The sequence below is a fragment of the Scatophagus argus genome, chromosome 1 (assembly GCF_020382885.2).
Source record: "Scatophagus argus isolate fScaArg1 chromosome 1, fScaArg1.pri, whole genome shotgun sequence".
Lineage (NCBI taxonomy): Eukaryota > Metazoa > Chordata > Actinopteri > Scatophagidae > Scatophagus > Scatophagus argus.
In genome coordinates, this window is record NC_058493.1 from 17,657,487 (window position 1) to 17,677,833 (window position 20,347).

Genomic DNA, 20,347 nt, shown 5'->3' on the forward strand with positions numbered 1-20,347 from the left:
ATTCTTTGGACCCTTTCCCCAGTAGATATTTTGGCTTGTCATAGCGTGACAAGACAAAATGTCTACAGTGAAAGTGTTTTTAATATCCTGATAGACAATAGGGTTTTCTCTGGGTGCTCCAGATTTCTCCCACAAATCCAAAATCTGCCAGAAAAATGGCTGATAGATGGATTTTAAAAAAACAACAACACACACACACACACACATAAATAAATATAAAATAAAAACGCTGAATAAATACAATTTAGGTGTGGGATGGGGTCTGTTCCTCCTGAAGTCAGCCACCATCTCCTTGGTTTTGGATGTGTGGAGTTGCAGGTCGTTTCATTCAGCAAAGTCCTCCACCAGGCTCCTGTACTCCCCCTCCTGTCCATTCTCAATGCATCCCATTATCACAGGATCGTCTGAGTACTTCTGCATGTGGCAGAGCTCTGACTGGTACTGGAAATGAGAGATGTATAGAGTGTGAACAGGACCGGGGAGAGCACTGTGCCCTGAGGTGCTCCAGTGCTGCAGCCACCCAGCTTAACAAACTGCGGTCTCTCTGAGAGGTAGTTCACGATCCAGGAGATCAGGTGTGAGTCCACACTCACATTGTGCAACTTGCCTCTCAGAAGGACGTGCTGGATGGTGTTGAAAGCACTGGAGAAGTTGAATAACATGATCCTCACAGCACTGCTCCTGTTGTCCAGGTGAGAGTGGGCCTTGTGCAGCAGGTACAGGATGGCGTCGTCCACCCCTAACTTTGCCTGATAGGCAAACTGCAGGGGGTCCGGGGCATGCCGGACCTGGGGTCTAACGTGATGGAGCATCAGCCATTCCAGTATCTTCATCATGTGTGACGTTAGGGCCACCGGTCTGAAGTCATCGGGCTGTCTCGGGTGTGGCTTCTTGGGGACTGGGAACAGACAGGATATCTTCCACAGGGTTGGAACCTTCCACTGACGAATGCTCACGCTGAAAACCTGCTGGAGGGGTTTCCTCAACTCCATAGCACAGGCCTTGAGAATTCTCAGGTGCACCTTGTCCAGGCCGGCCGCTTTGCTGGGGCAGAGTTTCTTCAGCTCCCTGCTGACTTGGTGGCAAGTGATGTTGATGGGGGCTGTGTCTGTGTCCTTTTGTTGGGGGGTGGGTGTTGAGTGGGTTGAGGGGAGAGCAGCCGCATTAGTATGGGGATGGGTGTTGAGTGGCTTGAGGGGGGACTTCATCCCCTTCCAGACCTCCCTCTTATTGTTTTGCTGCAGTTTCTGTTCCACCTTCCTGCTATACTCCTTGGTCTTCTGCAGACAAACCTTGAGCTCCCTCTGTACCTGCTTCAGCTGATCTCTGTTTCCCTCCTTGAACACCCTCTTTTTTCTATTGAGGACGTCCTTGATGTCGCTGGTAATCCAGGGCTTGTTGTTGGTGGAGGCACAGTCTTGACGGGGAGAACAGTGTCCCTGCAGAAATTAACATAGTCCGTATAACAGTGTGTGACCCCCTCGATGTCCTCACCGTGTGGTTCCATCAGCACATTCCAATCCGTGGAATCGAAGCAGTCCCCCAGAGCCTCCTCTGCCTCAGGGGTCCACTTCCTGAAGGAGCGGGTGGTTGTGGGCTGCGTCTGGATCTTCGGTTTGTACTCAGGCTGAAGAAATACCAGGTAGAGCTGCAGCCTGACTTGACTGTCCCCATGTTACCTTGAAAGCATGCAGACATTTATGTTGAGGCAAGATGATAAACTGACAGCAGAATGCTCTGCTCTCTCTCTCAAACTAAAAGTCAGGCTCACTTGCTCAGCAGTTGATGTCTCTGCTCTACAAGCACCTTGTAGAGATGAATATTTATTCTATTTTATCATTATTTGCTCTTTACTTTTTACGATGACAGGCAAGTGAGGCTCTGCCACAACAGTAGAATCTTAACATGGGAGAGAAGTTCAAATGTTTGACAACTAAAAGCAAACACCGGAGTAAACAGACATCACATTTAATATTAAACTTCATTCTTTTAAATACAGTTGTGTTGTAAGAACTGAACTGAGAAGTTGAACTAAAGGATAAAAAAGATGCAATTTATGGTTCGCAACTGATCAGTTATAAAAACATTCTTGCTGTGTGAATTTGTTGTTTAGCGGGGCAGCCATTTTGTTTACATTAAAATTACAGATTGTGATTATAGAATGTAAAAAAATGGAATGGAACTGCAAAGATCAAAGGAATCAAAGCATCAAAGGAAAAACTGTCTATATAAGCAGCAGCTGTTCACACAGGCACACACATTCCGAACCCTTCAACAGGCGACGACTGTGAAAACGCGCTGCATAGCAAAAGAAGCAAGCAAACGCTATTACAGAAGACATTTCTTCACTGGAAACAAAAGAGAAACAACAACCAAACAAAATGCAACAAGTGAGGAAAACAAGCAACGTCCGCTGGACAACTGGACAGCTCTTCACAGACAGGTCTCGTCCAAACCACTCGATGGCGTACCCTGTACCTCGTCAGAAAATCCAACAGCTGAAAGGCGCTTTGGCTAAAGAAAAAGCCCTCTGTTTAGATCAACAGAACAGGATAAAAGAGCTTAGCGAGCAGCTGAACAAGACAAACGAAGAGTTGAAAAGACAGAAAACCCTAAAAGAAATGTTCATCAACCAGGGAAAAGAAACAAAGAGAGACCTGGAGAGGCTGAGAGCATACTGTGATCCTAACACTCTCAGCACCGCAAATATTGCAGCTCAGGTGAGAGATACCACCAGGGCAAAGAAAAAGAAAGTCCTCCACAAAGATTATGAGCAACTGCAAGTGGCTCACATAATCAGCCGGGAGAAATTTAAAGCTGAGCTTCAGGCAGAGACAGAGAAGAACCGAGTTCTCCAAACAAAACTGGACACAATCGAAGCCAAATACGAGGAGATCAACAAAAGGCTTCAAGATGGGTTCAACAGGGCCAGACAACAGGCTGATACCCTACAGTTTGAACTTGAGAAGGAATCCCAGCAGAAGACGCTTCTTCTCAAGTACTACGAGGAGCTGCAAGAGATGTACAAACACAGCAAGGAGACACTCACTGCTGAGCTCCATGTGGAGAGGGAAAAGAAAACACTTCTCCAGCAAGAACTGGAGAGCATCAAACATTCATACCATGAGGACTACCTAAGGTATGAAACTGAGGTTGCCAGTGTCAGACAGCAGGCTGGTTCCCTTCAGTGTGAGCTAGAGAAGGAGAGCCAACAGAAGACAGTCCTGCAAAAAGAATACGAGAAGCTACAAGCAGCACACATGCACAGCCAGGAGATGTCCTCAGCTCAGCTCCAGGGCGAGAGGGAGAAAAACAAGCATCTCCAAGAAGACCTGGAAAAGATCAGAGGTTCATACCACGAAATCAGTCAAAGGTATGAAACTGATGTCCTCAATGCCAGACAGCAAACTGACAGTCTTCAGTGCCAGCTTGACAAAGAAATCAAGGCACACTCAGAAACCCTTTCAGAGGGTTGGGATGCAATCAACAAGCTGAAGGCTGAGAAGGAAGTCCTCAGTCAAAAGATGATGGAGGAGAGAGACAACATGCAGCAGAAAGAGAGACTTTTTGAGAGAGAGCTGGAAGGGCTAAAAACTCAGCTCTATGTCCAGATCTCACTCAACTATAAGCTTACCACTGAGCGTGATGCTGAGAGAAAAGATATGACCATGCATGAGGAGATGTGTGAGGATGAGCCCCACCTTGCACCTGCTGTGGACCCACCGAGAGACGCTGAAGTCCCTAAGGAGGTGGCGCTCAGTCAACAGGCATCCACCTCTGATGCACCAGACGTCGAACACCAGGAGGAGGATGAGATCTCCGAGGAGACTCTCAATCCAAAGGCTCTTTCCATGTGGAAAAAAACACGTCAATTCCTCCACTTGAGGAATCCACGAAAGTGGAAAAACTAGGACTGCCAAAAATGCCATCATCCACCAAAACCAAAATAATACCTAACAGTCAAATTCTTTGGACCCTTTCCCCAGTAGATATTTTGGCTTGTCATAGCGTGACAAGACAAAATGTCTACAGTGAAAGTGTTTTTAATATCCTGATAGACAATAGGGTTTTCTCTGGGTGCTCCAGATTTCTCCCACAAATCCAAAATCTGCCAGAAAAATGGCTGATAGATGGATTTTAAAAAAACAACAACACACACACACACACACATAAATAAATATAAAATAAAAACGCTGAATAAATACAATTTAGGTGTGGGATGGGGTCTGTTCCTCCTGAAGTCAGCCACCATCTCCTTGGTTTTGGATGTGTGGAGTTGCAGGTCGTTTCATTCAGCAAAGTCCTCCACCAGGCTCCTGTACTCCCCCTCCTGTCCATTCTCAATGCATCCCATTATCACAGGATCGTCTGAGTACTTCTGCATGTGGCAGAGCTCTGACTGGTACTGGAAATGAGAGATGTATAGAGTGTGAACAGGACCGGGGAGAGCACTGTGCCCTGAGGTGCTCCAGTGCTGCAGCCACCCAGCTTAACAAACTGCGGTCTCTCTGAGAGGTAGTTCACGATCCAGGAGATCAGGTGTGAGTCCACACTCACATTGTGCAACTTGCCTCTCAGAAGGACGTGCTGGATGGTGTTGAAAGCACTGGAGAAGTTGAATAACATGATCCTCACAGCACTGCTCCTGTTGTCCAGGTGAGAGTGGGCCTTGTGCAGCAGGTACAGGATGGCGTCGTCCACCCCTAACTAACAGGGAGGACACTATGTTTCATTGTCATGAAGCTTGAGCCATATAACCATGTGTGCCACTGTGTCATTGTGTTTTTCATTGTTTGCGTCTGTGAGAGTAGTTGGAAACTGTCAAAGGCAAACATTATTATAGTTTTATATTATAGTATTAACTCTTGTAAATAAATAGATAATAGTGTTTGTGATGTGAAAGCACAGCGTGTTGGTTAGTGGCTAAATGATGAACAAATTTGTACTGAATCGTGTTCATAAAGACAGTTGACAGTGGGTGCTGTAGAGGAGAGCTGAAGGAACGTCCTGAGTTGAGAGAAGAAGATCTGCAGCTGTGCAGCCAGAGAACACAGTGACACCAGCAGCATCACTACAGGAGACAAGTGGGGTTTCAGATGGATTTGAATTCAACAACTCAGATACATCGCTAAGCTGCTGGAGCGTCACTTCATATTGCAACGCAATTACACAACAGTGCATGTTGCAACAATCTGGAGGCTGAAAACATTCCAGTTTTGGCATGGCCTGCTCACTCACCAGACATGTCAGCCATTCAGCATGTTTGGAATGCTCTTGACTGATGTATGATGGATGAGAGCATGTTCCAGTTCCTCCCAACGTCCACCAACTTTGAGCATCCACTGAAGAGGATTGGACCAACAGTCCACAGGCCACACAACAACCCGATCATGTCTATGTGAAGGAAATGGGTTGTACTGCATTAGACAAATGGTGCTCACCCCAGATATGGACTGGTTTTATGATCCTCTTGTTACTCAGAAGTGCAGCGGAATGGTTTGTGTAATGCAGACAGCGATGAGAACAAAATGAACAGGAGGACTAACAAGGAGACCTGTAGTACATGCTCGCTACAATAGTAAAATACACAGTAAAACACACAGTGGTGGAATGTAACCTACTTAACTACTTAACTTACCCGAGTGCTACAATTAAGCACAAATGAGGTAATTGTACTTTACTTTACTTGAGTATTTCCATTTGACACAACTTCATATTTCTACTCATCTACATCTTAGATATTGTACTGTAACTGTACATTTTACTCCATTTTACACTATAAACGTATAAACGTTCTCCTACTTCTTCTGCTAAACAAACTGTTGAAAACCCCTCTTGGATTAGCTGTAAAATGCATTGTCCCGTAACTGAAAACAGAGCTTGTCTGAGCTCATGAAACCTTTTAGAGATATGTGGTTCTAACAAACATTTGATGATGTTAAAGAATATAATGCATTGCTGTAGAATTAACATCCCAACAATACATGGGAGGCCCACTGGACTCTGTGGAGGAGATGGATGAGAGGAGGACATTAGTGAAGCTGACATCCATCATGGACGTCACCTCTCACCCTCTGCATCAGACAGTTGAGGCTCTGAGCAGACTGCTACACCCTCATTGTAGATTAGATTAGATTCAACTTTATTGTAATTACACATGTACAAGTACAATGCAACGAAACGCAGTAGGAAGGAGCTACCGCAGGTCCTTCATTCCCACTGCTGTTTGACTGTACAACTCAACAGTCTAGTACTCATTTCCTCCCTTATGCAGACTTGTATATAAAGCTGTATATTGTACAGTGTTGAAAATTGTTGTATTATACTCTTTCTATTTTTTAACTGTTTTGCACACTTCTCGCGTTTCGCACCCTTTTCTGTTCTTGTGAGCTGCCACGACAAGTGAATTTCCCCACTGTGGGATCAATAAAGTTCATCTTATCTTATCGTGTATAAGTAGTTAAAATGGGCTCAACCTTCAACATGTACAGCAGTAAAATTCAGCATACACATTAATGCAGCAGGAATATTGCTCTTTTTCAATGGAAGATGTGACAGGTGACGTCTCCTAGGTTTCCCAATGAGAAATTCAGGTCATTTACAGATAGTTACAAGTGCGTACATATTATGTTCAAAAATGTTTCTTTCTTCTCTTAGGTATTAATAGACCATGAAAAGTTAAAGAATCGAAAGCATAATTTGCCCGTAATAAAAACTAACATGGCACACAGAGTGAGGCACACGTTGTACCTCACACCCTGCTGTCAGAAAGACAGCAGAGAGACAGGGATGTTAAATGAGGGTGTCGTCTTGTCAGGTGATGTTCAGTGTGTGAGTCTATCTTTAGAGGATTATATGGATGTGACTCACTCTTTCTGAGCTGCTTCTGCTCATACTTACCTGTCTTCTTTATGCTTTATCCAAAGCATATAAATATCAAATGATCAAATCAAAATCGTAGCGCCACATACTTGCAGCTCCCAGTAATTACGTACTATGAATTGGAAGAGACAAAAACTGTGTGCAGAAGCAGAAGACTGTGAGCCACAGGGTGCTGAAAATCAAATTTAAAAAAAAGGACTTTAGCCTTAAACGACACTGTTACACAGCACAACAGCAGTTAATCAGCTTGTTCTATATGAACTCACTTTCAAGAGAAATACCTTAGGATGAAAAACGAAGCTGACGACTCTCAGATAATTTCATGGATGAAAGAGCAGTGCTAATGAATGTTTTTAATGCCACGGACTTGAGCACAAAGATGGTGGGAGCACTTCGCTGTGAATGTGCTGTGAACCCTTGCATCCTAACTCAGCAGCCTTGCAAAGAGCCGGCGGTCACGCTGCCTCCTCTGACACAACCACACACGCACACGTGCACGCGCGCGCACACACACACACACACACACACACACACTCCTGTGCTGCTTCGCTCCCGTGACCATGGCAACAGAGAGAGAGAGAGACTAATTATCATTTAAAAGCTCACTGGTAGGCGATTTAACCGTAATGTCTGCTTTAGGACAAAATACACATAGACAAACACATGCGGGTTGCACGGCTAATTAATTAAAATCTGGCTTTACCTGCAGTATACCGTAAGATCAGTGTGCTGCTGCAGCAAATGGCAGTGTTTATTTTTCTTGCCCAACAGGGGGACTCATTGAACAGGGACAGAAATGTGTAGTGATGAGTCACGGACACACGGAGGTGCTGTAAAATAGCACAAGCTTTGGATTTCCAGCTTGACAAACTCTACGATGACAGCCGACACTCTCTGTGAGGGAACATATGCACATTAACAGCTACTGCACATCTTGTACAAGAGCTTACAGCACCAAACAGTATGGAAAATGTACTTTTCAGCCAGTTCCTTTGATGTATTTGTCACGTCGATGGTGAGGATCCTTTGTGCTGACAAAGGTGCGTTCAAGCTGAGTGTTGTTAAAATTTGATGTAATGGTGACACAGCATGTGGAAAATGAACATCAGTGAGAGTCAGTCACAAATATTCAATCAGGCTTTTGAGCAGATAAAGAAAAATGAGCCTCCCTTGAGAGTTTCTTGACGTAGTTGTTGGAGGTAAAGCTACTACTTAATTATCTCACCTTAAGTTTCATTGCTCTGTGGGAGACAAAGACTTCCTACAGGTTTTCTGCCATCATGTGTCTATATTTGTCTCTCCAGAATTACTGGCTCTTCCCCACGCTTTGACATTTACAGTACAAATGGTCATAAAAAACACACTTGATAACACAGACATAAAGTAAAGTTTTGCTAGGCCTGTATGTTTTTGTTTTTTCCTATTCGTCATGCCAGTCGCAGTGACAAAAATCATTCATTCACTGAGTCAAATCAGTTCTGTATTTTTGAACTCTGGGTATGAATTTATACAGTGAGAAGCTCATTATATGTTCAGGAATTAGAGCCAACAGAGGACGAACTGCGAGAAGGAAAACAGAGTGAGGGAACAGAAACACTTCACACTCTGGCCCTGCACAACATACTGTGTTTGTTTGCATGTTTAGATGTGTTTGTTCCGGCTCTTCCTTCAAACATCTTTTTTTAAATATTGAAAATTAATTGCTTTACATTTAGAGAACAGGAGGCAAGCAAATCTGCATGCCCTAAGACAGAACAGCAATCTTACAATCGCATACAGGTGTTCATATAAATGTGCATATAAAAGGATATACAACTGATGATATATTCTTCTGTAGCTGCTACATCACATGCTAAATGAGCGTTAGCGATAGTCAGAAAGAAAAGGTGACAGTAAAATCGATAATATTAGTAGACTTTAAGCAGGACTGACTTGTGGCACTTCGTTCAAACAAAATGAGAGTAAACACAGTCAGTCACAATGAAATAAAAATTATGTTATGAAATGAAAACAAAACTTGTCAACAGAACATTGAATATATTAGGTATTTATTCATATGGTTATTTATTGCAGATATTTTACAAATTTGTACTGAACAGTGACAAAACAAAATATTCTGCCTCTCTGTAACAACTAGATGTCATACTATTTAAGTATTATTATTGTTTTGTTCTTTCTTCTTCTCACAGTTAACTGTGATGATGAATATAGCCAAGTAAATCATCATAATTAATCAGCGCATTCAATACAGAGCAGCAGAAGCCACCATCTTTCAGACCCAGCAAGACAACGCTGTGACATTCAGTCTCCATCATGTGATGAACTGACAGACTGTTCACACTTCCAGTCTGACCACGGATGAACAATACATAAACCACTCCACACAAAACCTCCAGAGGCACATCCCACATGCAGAGCTATGGAGGAGAGGATGGAGGGGGGGGGGCATGATCAAAAGTATTTAAACGTTCACAAAATCCTTTAAGAATAAAGTAACATTCATAACAACCAGAAGAAAGAAAAATTCATTTTAAGGAGAGATTTTACATATGAATAGCATCCAAATCTGGGGCAGACTGGGGTTACTTGCACCTATAGGAGGTCAAATAATGATCATAAATAATGTATAGCCAATGATGAACCATGCGTAATGCATACTGAAAGAGGAATATCCTGTGCTGACTGCAGATGAGAGTATAAAATGAAGTAATAAAGGACAGTGATATGGATCAAGAAGGGCAAATAACGGTTCAATGGAAAGGGAGACGAGTTAGTTATTAGCACGTGGAATAAGTGAGGAAAGGACGATGATTATTTTATCACTTTTTTCTTGCTGTCACAGTGCACAGTGTTGAACTATCCCCTCATATTCACCCATCTTTAGATCATATTTCAAAATATACTCATTTACAACATATACAGCCCGGCCTACAATTACAGTATCAAATTCAATCACTGAAAAAAAAAATTCTTTAATTTGGATGTTTTAAACAGCTGAACAAGCTGAAAACACAACACTGACACACCTATCCAGTAGACTTGGAGGACTGTCACCTTTAGTTTGAAGATTTTGGAAGTTGTTTTTTTCTGTTTTTCTGTTCTGAGCTGATGAGAGCAGCAGCACTGAGCCAAAACGGTAAAGTTGTGGGTCATAAAACCTAAACAAGGAGCTAAAAGATGCTATTTCATTGCTTATAAAAAATACTAATCAATCAGTGCACCTTCACTGTTTGTTTTTGTTAGTACAACATGTTTGCTCATGGAAGTAAAAAAAAAAAAAAAAAAAAAAAAAAAAAGCTGCTGTATATGTATTAATTTATGTATCGGGATCAAAATGACCCCGTGTTTACACGTGTATGTCAGTATCGGCATAAATATACAACTTTAACCTTCACAGATATTGTGATATCTGCAACACATCGGGGTGAAACAACAGAAAACCATTTCATGTCGCCTCGGCACAGATTGGGGAGAAAAATGTGAGGACTCAATATTTCCAGTACAAACATATTGAGAATAAATTCAAATGTCTGTGAGTAATAAATAATTGTGAAAATAACACAACAGAATTGGTGATGGAGCACCGCACATACACACAGAAAATCAATTTTTACTTGATGATTGCTCTCTTATCACACACTACTTAGTATTGAATTCAAGTTTGGTTCAGCTTGGTAAATGCAGGAGAAAGACAAAGGCTCCTCATTTATTCAAGCTAGCTTTCACAGAAAGAGGCACCGCTCTGCCATATTTGCCATCACTTCTTAATGTTTTCATTTTTTTTTTTTTTTTTTGTTTACCTTAGCATAGCCATCTATGAGGACCAAGGGCACAGCTGGGTAGTCATGCTGCTCCAGACTCTTGATCCAAAGGCACACCTGCTGTTGAAAGGGTCATTCAACACAAATCCACTTTGATGTGAAGAAGAACCAACAACCTCTCATGTTTTAATAAGACAGTAGAAGGCATCAAAGTGAAGAGGCTACAAACGCCATCATACACACAGTGATTATGATTTATGAATGAACTGAGGCAATGCTATTCCTTTCATGAAAATGCCTTTACAAGTCTAAAAACAGAGGATTTGCTTAGATCAAGCTGGGAAAAGAATTGTCTTTGGTGACGGCATTTGATAACGCTGAAAGAAAAACCCCGATTCTACTTCTGCCAGTGCAGATTTACAAAGGGAGAACTTAAATCTTAGTGCGTTCCCACCGACTTACGTGTAATATAATTAAGGATTTTCACAGTAGGTGTTTTTGTTTGTGAAAAAGCCAAAAAAGAAACGACCAAAACCATGAGCTTTCAGACAAAATCCATTCAAAATTCAAGGCAGCTTGTGAATAATGGCTGTCAAACATGCTGAGAACAAATGCAGTGTCCAGAGAATGAAAAAACCATTATCCATTCCTTTTACACTCGATATACAATACTGAGAAATTCATGAAGCCTTGGGAGACTGTCCCACACAAACACCTCCACACCACTAAACAGCATCTCTCAGCACTTCGGAGATAACCTTTTCAGGCTCGTAAACGTCAAGTGCGGACATCTAAGAGGCTCCGTCATTGACTGTGGAGCTGCTTGTCGTGCTTCTCATCTGCATCTATAATATATGTAAGGAGAACGACAAAAACAGCTATTCAAACTACTCCTTTCTCTGAGGTAGACATTTTCGTCTACCCAGACTGAAAAGACTGATATACAGTAGGGAGTGACGTGATGTACTTAAAAGATTTATTAAATCTCTAGAACCGTAGATTGGAGGTGCAAAAAGACTACACATGTTTTATTAAAGTAATGTAATCAATCCCATCAGGAGCTTAATCTGACTGACACAATTCTGTAGAGATTAAGTTTACTAAGAGGCCACCGAGAAGAAAATGTATTTTAACAACGCTTTGTTGTATTTTAATCACATACAACTGAATTTTGGTGTGCAAACTGATATCTTGACTGTTCGACACACATAAATTCTCTTCTATATTCCTGCATCCCATCATATGAAGCCCCAGTCTCTCGGTTAATGCCATCATATCAATTAAGTGGAATTTACATGAAGTTTGAATATCTGCTGGGCACTCTGGGCTTTTTTCTTTGTGACGTTTATCTGTTTAAATTAGAGCAGATAACCAGTTATGGAAATAATATAAAAACAGATTATACAGTATACTGATTATACTGTGGTATGTGTTCGGTAGTGTGAATGAATGCACATGTTGGACTGTCATATCGACTTTTCTTAAATATTAATCCTGAATTTAAATGAGATTTGTTTATGCACGAGGCAAAGGCTGAAGCCTGAGTGCTGTTCTCTGGCTCCGAGTTAAAGCATTTAAACACTAATGCTAACCACTCTTTATTTTCTAAATAATTACAGAGAATTTGTCACATGAATTGCTATAAAATGCACAAGTATTAATCGTATGACTTTTACAGTGACTTTTTTCCTCATCTAAAAATGGTTGCATTATCACCTTTCTCATCGATGACTCAAAAAGAGAAGGAGCTCTCTGTGTGTGTGTACAGTTTGCCAACAAATCCAATTAGCATCTCTTTCTTGAAACCACCTCAAGTTGAAAACTGCAAGTTCTCCTCGCATAAATTTGTTTTCAAAGCTCATAGCCTGCCAGCATCGCCACCAGTCACATTCACAGCAACAGAAAGCCAAAACACAGAGGGGGGATGTCAGAGAGGAAGCTTCTCTGCCTTCGCACCTGATGTCAGTTCCTACTTGTCAGCAACATTATAAGAGATGCAGCTGCAAACCGCAGCAGGAGGTCAGCTGGCTGACAGGATGGCTGCCCTTCTGTCACGACACCCTCGCAAAATCCTTCTGATCGCCACTTGAAAAACCTTTGAGCTTTGCCTCCTAACTTTTCCCTCCTTGCCTCATGTCTGCTCACTCAGTCTGCCCACTGCGTTCTCTATGCTGCCTGGTTTCATTCCCATTAAAACAAATAAGTGATCAGGAAATCAGTATAAAATCAGACATTAGGTGTAAATCACTATTCACATCACAGCCTGCGTTTCTGTGCCTGTCTGGCCTTTCGTTTGTTACCTTAAACCTATTATATAATCACTCTGGTTGGTGTACAGCATCACTTTCATTTGTTTCCATTATCTGAATTGTTTATCCATCCATTTTCTATACCGCTTAGAGCTGGAGCCTATCCCAGCTGACTATGGGCAAGAGAGGGGGTTCACCCTGGACTGGTCGCCAGTCAATCGCAGGGCCAACACACAAAGACAGACAACCACACACTCTCACACTCACACCTAGGGGCAATTTAGAGTAGTCAATTAACCTAATGTGCATGTTTTTGGTATTGTGGGAGGAAGCCGGAGAACCCAGAGAAAACCCACGCAGGCACAGGGAGAACATGCAAACTCCACACGGAAGGGCCCAGACTGGGATTCGAACCTGGAACCCTCTTGCTATGAGGCAACAGTGCTAACCACTGCACCACCGTGCCGTCCCTGAATTGTTTAGATTTAGAAAAAGAAGGTTGTGCAGGAACTGACCTTTATCAGGCACTACATTACAAAATTCTGTTTTTGTTTGTTTTGCATCAAATGAACTTTTGTGAGCAGCTTACATGCATGTGACAGGCGAAAACATGCGGACAGTTAAGTTCTCTACTAGGCACAGGCATTTTGCACAAACTGCACAAAGAACTACAGGCAAAACAAACAAACAAAAAAACAAAACAAAAGGTGTTGCAACATAACCAAAAGCCTGAAGGCTTTGTTTGGTACCCTGCTTTTCCACTCTGTGGTTACTACAGAAACAGGTGGACAATGACTAAGCCATGGACTGCATAATAACAGCAGTGCAGCAGGAGGTTTGATGAGCTGGAGAGTTAGGAGGTCTGATGAATAAGACCTGACAGGCCACATCAGCAGCGAGAGGTAGGAAACTGGACATTTTTCTTCGGCCAGGTGAGCAGTTTGTAAAGGTGAAAATTTTCCACGAGTATTTTATAAGAACAACACAGATAAAAGCTTGTCACAAGGCCATTAAATATAAACTTATTTGGTTTCATTTTTTGTTCGCAGTACTTTGACAGATGCTTCGGTATATCCATGCGTCACAACCAGGAGCTGTATCTTCTAAAATCTATCAGTTTGTGGACGCGCTCCCGCAGCGGGCGGAGGAGACGCTCTGACACTCTCTGCACGCTGCTGTCACTTCAGCTGCTCTCCTACACTGTACTGTAGCAGGGAACTGTATCACGCCTGCTTTTCCAGGCTCATCCCTCCCATAATGCTGTACAATAGTTACCTCTGCAATCTACATATTTCCATTAGCACAGGCACAGCACTAAAAGCAAAGTGACTGCCACCACACTGTTCACCTTCACTTTAAGACACTGAATAATCGACAAGGGTTTAAAGAAGCACCTTAAAATAAAGAGCAGAGGCCCTGTTTAACAAAAAATTATAATTTAATCTCAATAATTGAGCTATTATACATTTTGAGACACATTTACGCAGAACAATTTCATCCCCTGTGAGTAACACAACCTACGGCTGACTGTGTTGTTCTGTCAGTCACTCAGTTTAGCCGTCTAATTCTTTATTTAAGAACCAAATATCTCTGCCAGCTCAGATCAGATCCGAACATGAAGACCTCTCTCTCGGCTCTACATCTGGCCCACGTTCATTTGTTCAATAAAATTTTGTTTCTTCAACAATGGAAGTAACAGGTCCTCTTGGGTAAAGACTGATGAATCAATCCCAGGCGCTTTGTTTGGTTGTGTGCAATTTTCTGCAGTACATGGCTCTTTTGTGACTCATTTTTAAAGCCACCCACAATGACCCCAAACACACAATGGACTCCAGAAGCTCGCAGCACTTAGTGTGTATGACTCGTTGCCTGATATCAGACCGAACTGCCAACTCGTTACACTCTGTTGCCATCAGTCAACTCAGTGGAGTGGGAGGATTCGAAGGTCTGGATCCAGGCGATATGACTCGGTATTCGTGATGATTTGTGTTAGAAATGCACTTGGTGTGCTGGTGCTTTATAATGGGTTCAGTTTTAGCACTAGCAATGGGCACTACTACATATATACTGCATATACTACAGATTTATGACAACATATTGTACTTTGTAGCAGGTTAAAGCTTCTGTAAGGCAATACAGTGAATCCACATAGAAACTTTTAGGACTGAGCTGCAAAAGCTCCAGCTGGGGCCAATTCACGGCTGACCTGATCTCATCTAACGTGCAGGTAAAGAAATTATCCTAGGACAGCACCTCACAAACATAATTTAGTTGAAACTTATTGCCGTATGTCTAAATCAGCTGTTAAATGTATTATTGTCAGGAGATAATTTAAGTCTCCTCAGGCAGCTGCACAGATGAGCACAGCTGAAATTCAAAGTCAGCGAGACAACATGGCCACTGAGTAAACAATATAAAAACTCTCAGCAAAAACAGACTGAAACTACTTCTATACCAAGCATCTAAAAACACTCTTTACATGCGAATGTGATCCTTACTATAAGGTCTTAGGTTCATAAAGATATCCATTGAAAACTGTAAGGTTTCCTTGTTGCTTTCATGGCAACAATACGAAAAGACATCGCAGCATCAAGTAAAAAGAGTTAGTCAGTTTCGAACTTGAGCTTCGCGTTCATCGACACTGTTTTGACAAAGCTGGAGTTACGGTTTAGCACTTGTCATTTGTACTTTTCTACTTCTGTTGTGAAACAGCTAAAAGAACAAAACAGGTTTTATCACGGCTCACGAAGTATACATCGCGATGTTAGCCAGGCCTCCCGATGCTCACTAATTTACGAGTGTAAAGACAAAATCAACATAAAAACAGGCTAATAATGCCTGTGCTGTATGAGCAGCATTCATTGCAGAAACAGTCCCTCTTAACTTCACTGCTACGCTGCCCTTGACGGTGTTTTATGCTGCTGTTTTGGAAAACCTCCTCTTTATCCCGTCCTTACTACAACATCAGATCAACATTTCCGCTTTCATCCGCTCAAGAGGCCGTCTGTTCAAAAGCAGTTTTTGGGTGTGAAAAACGCCAGCTTATCGTATATGACTGGCCAAAGCAGAATGACAAAGCTGTGCTCTTACTTTGATGCAGACAAAATAGGTCACTGTGTCTGCTCTCCGCTGTCTGCCGCATAAATCACTGGCCAGGCTGGCAACAACGCTACCACTGAGCTTTTTGTGTGAAACCAAAAGGAGATTTGTAAGTTTGACAAATTACAGCCTATTTAAAATAATGAATCTTTCATCCTGGAGGAGTCATGGCAGGAAGGAAAGAAACAAGACTCAGGAGAGATGGGATTTTTGGAGTTTCATTTGGTTTCCATCTCTTGCATCAACTGCGGTCGAGTAGAGATGTTATTCGTTAATGGATGGCGGGTTATCACTTTTTCTAATTTCCACAGTTAGGCAGTCAGACATTTTCAACTAAGCATCAGGGCCCATGATGAAGGATGAGAAATTAAGAAGAAACTTTTCTATTTCTGATTATCCTGTGCAGTTTAACAATGAGCACAGGGAAATTCAAACATATCTCTTCAATTAAAGAAAGAAAATGCAGTACTGAGCTCTGCAGGCTCTGAATTGTATCTTGTCAGCCCACCTTGCCCCTCCATCTCTAGGATACAGTGTTTACTGAGTGGGTGCCAGGACAGAATGTGATTGTGCTGATCCATGTACAAACAGGCTTCAGCTTGAATTACAACAGCTGTAAGACATTTCTATACTCAAAACGGCAGGAAAGTGTTTGAGTATGAATGGGCTTACTCGTGTTATATCACGTATTCAGATTTGTTGACCCGGACCGATAATGGATTCATGCACATTTATCAATAAATTGGCAAAATCCTGCACATTGATCTAACGCTGTTGTTCAAATGGCAAGTCGAGGCCACAGCTGAACTTTACTGTCAAACAAATTTCATGACAAACTCCATTTACCCCCCCCCCCTTTGGTGCTTTATAGCTGCTAGATGTGACTTTGTGGGAAGTACAGTGTTTCATTTGTGCCATGATAACATGACATTCAATATTGAATATTAGGACAAACATTTTTAAGTATGATTACTGCAGTTTAGTTCACCACTAATGTTGTTAACTCACGTCAAGGCCGTACACAGGTGACCTCAGTGGTGCTGGCTAATTAGACCTCTGCTCAGGTTGATGCCGGGTGGACCACCAAAGTTTATGATTCAGTAAAAAAAAACATAAAGGGGCAACAAATCTAATAGGAGGTTCAGATGAGCCCAACCTGTATGCCGACACAGTCCTTACACAAGGTTTAATAGGACAATAAACAGCTGTGTGGGAGGACCACAGGTGTGTATAACTTTAATGTGGCTGGATAATAGATGTTGCATTGGGGCAGGGGGAGATACAGACATGTGTGTATGTCCATATTTCAGCATGTACTCACCCTCCAATTTAAATGAGTCTCATGCTAGCACATGCAGACGAGATGAGATTTTTTTCCTAATTTTCACCCCACCCCCTTAGAGACTCTGTGCACGCAACGGGAGACCTCACACCTCTTTGACAAGAACCGGCACATTCACGTCTCTCTTTTATGTTTTTACATACTACAGGTTGGTTGCCAAAGGCTAGAGACAAGAAAAGAAACACCAACCTGTTAGGGAAAAATCTGGATACATCATCGAAGGCGGAGTCTGTTCATTCCAAGTTGTTCGGTGACATGTGAAGCCAAAAATGCTGGACTTTTCTGGTATAAAATTGCCTGAATATGTTCTGCATCGTGGAACCATAATGAAGTTTTTTCAGTTTGTTTTGGGGTTTTTTTGCGGTCGTTTTTATTTTGTCTTGATCAAAAATGTTAGGCAGCTAATTTTAATACACATACATTTGTAATAATATTAATGTCTGCTCAGTGCTGGGTTACATCTGAAGGGTTTTTTTTAATCGCTTCTGTATTTTTCTATATCATCTAAGGCGGAGATCATAACATTTAAACACATGGTGCTGAAAAAGTATTGATACATTTGGCAACCCTAGAGCAGAGGATTGATTTTTGGCCATGAGAAAGAGTCAGCAGTCTATTTAAAGATGGTCAGTTTGACCGTCACTGTGTTGAAGCAGGACATTCGCAGCACTGGAAGCTTATTTCCAAACCGAGAACAATCTGGGTTTGGGATTGTGAAGTTTTTTTCTGAATTAAAACAAAATATTATGTGATATTCTTGGGAAAAGCAAACAACACTCTACAGGCTCTCAGAGCCCTGTAGAGTAGCCGAAACATTATTCAGAGCACTGCAAGAAATCTTACGAGGCTGCAAGAGACCAGTGGCTTTGGCAGCAGTCTCTTGGGATGTTCAAGCACAGATTCAGAATGCCAATTATACTGAGTGATCCAACATATGCAGTGTTGTCATGGTAAAAGCTCCTCTACTGATACAGCAACAGTATGTCCAACCATCCATTGTATTCAAATTGAATCTGAGTGAAGTGGAAAGGAGGAACCTGTGAGCTAATGAAGAACTGTATGGATCATGGCCCTCATATTTTGGCTGAATTTGTACTATTAATATGATTCTGTGTACTTAAACATAGTTACAGTGTGTTTTCGTCATGCCAAAGCCCCTTTCATTTGTCATGAGCATTCAGTCAGACTGACTCATTCACACTTGGAGTAGGCCATGTCTGAAGATGTGCTGCTGACATCACACACACACACACACAATGATGGACATTGCGTTCATGAACAACACTTATTTATGAAATGCAAACGTGTGATAAATCGCACCTCGGGATTTTTATTTTTTTTTTCAATTTTGTCCAAAACTGAGGACCATATGATGGCTGAGGTGGTTTTGTTATCTCTGCTCTCTGTGTTCACACCTGTTTGAATTAGTCTTGACCACAGTCACCCCGACAGAGACGCGGCCTGCCAGCTTCCTGCTTCCTAATGAGTCCAGCTCTGTGACTGAAGCATTTCAGCTCATACGCACAGATATTCTTACCACTGTGCTGGCGAAATCAAGTCCGCACAGCCAATCAATACTGTCACATGCCCAGCACATAAAACTTTTTAGCATAACATTTCAAGTCATCAATATGAATCCAGTGAGTGTTGTGGAAATGCAGCAGCGGACCAAAAAAAAAAATAGCCTAAAGTAACGTAAACACTCCGGTCGTTACTGTGGAAGTGTTTCAGTGATGGTGGGGCTGTCTACGAGGAGATTCACACGCCACGTACCCGCCAACACACACAATATGATGCATAAGCTACTTAATACACTCATATCTCTCATTTCCAAATCCGTTGCACCTGTCAACTAATTGCGCAGAAGAAGAAGGAGGGGAGGGGGGGTTTCCACCAAGCTGAAGCCTCAACCTGTCCAGTATCGGCCTACCGCCACAATACAAACGCAACAGATTCGGATGAAAACTAACCTTTTACACGTACAGTTATGGGAAAGGTTGGCTTACCTGTCATAACTCCATCTGCTGTAAGACATGCTCTTGCTGGCGCTGACTCCCTCCATGTCTCCGGCAAGCTGGATGCTGTGGACCGGGATTGCGAGACGGCAGGAATCAAATCGTACTCGCTCCTCTCCCTCCGTGTCACTGATGCGAACACGAAGTGAAGGAATCGCCTTTAAGTGAATGGGCAGAGGGAGGCTGTGTGGAGGAGCCAGACGCTCTCCTATGGGCTATACCACCACGGGGAGGGGAGCGCGAGAGCTGTCAGCTCACGGTGCACGCGCGCTGCCCGCTTCATTTCATTCACGCGGACCTTACAAAGCTGATCGGTTTTATCGAGAAAACCCCCCACGGACTGCATCCTGCGTGTCAATAGCCCGGGACAGACTCCAGCCTGATTGAACAGCCCCGATGGATGGCTTGTTTATTTCATCACACTTTTCTGAGAAGACCACATCTGTAGTGCTTTAAGGGAGCATTCATAGTAGATTATAATACACTCATGGTGCTTTATTACTGCCTGTAATGCTTTTTGATGCACTTTTTCAACAGTCATAAAACATTGCAGATTATAAGTAAGATTATATAACATTATGAGTTCAAGGATGGTCTCGACCAGTTAGAAACTAGAGGATCACCTAAGTGCATCAGTCACAAAACCGGACTCATTAGCAGGGATGCTGACAGGCCGCTTCTCTGTCGGAGTTGACTGTGATCAAGACTTCACTTCACACCTCAGCCATGATGGTCCCCAGTTTGGCAATAGCTGCATTTTATTTTTTTAAATACAAATGTACAATGTAGAGCATTGGCGTTCTTTGATTTTTGAAATCAATTAATCGATTTTTGAATTGATTTTTGAATGATTTTTTTTCAGAATGGAAGGAATTAAGGGTCAGCTCATTTCGTACTGCATACAGGTTAAGACTGCTGCCTCTCTCTCTCTCTCCACTGATTGGATTTCTGCAGCAGTAATTCTGTAGAGCTATAGAGATGCTTTAAACAACTTATCAT

General features: G+C 42.3%; 1 protein-coding gene across 2 annotated transcripts in view; it reads right to left on the minus strand.

Moving 5' to 3' along the window:
- The window catches only part of tub (TUB bipartite transcription factor), a 57,296-nt gene extending 37,441 nt beyond the window's left edge, over positions 1 to 19,855 (minus strand). Inside the window, exon 1 of one of the 2 annotated variants that reach the window (XM_046388267.1) lies at positions 19,340 to 19,855. In XM_046388267.1, the coding sequence (XP_046244223.1) occupies positions 19,340 to 19,395 (56 nt within the window). In that variant the 5' untranslated portion in view covers positions 19,396 to 19,855. The remainder of the gene's footprint in view (positions 1 to 19,339) is intronic. The other variant, XM_046388275.1, reaches the window with a different exon arrangement.
- Positions 19,856 to 20,347: the final 492 nt, after the last annotated feature.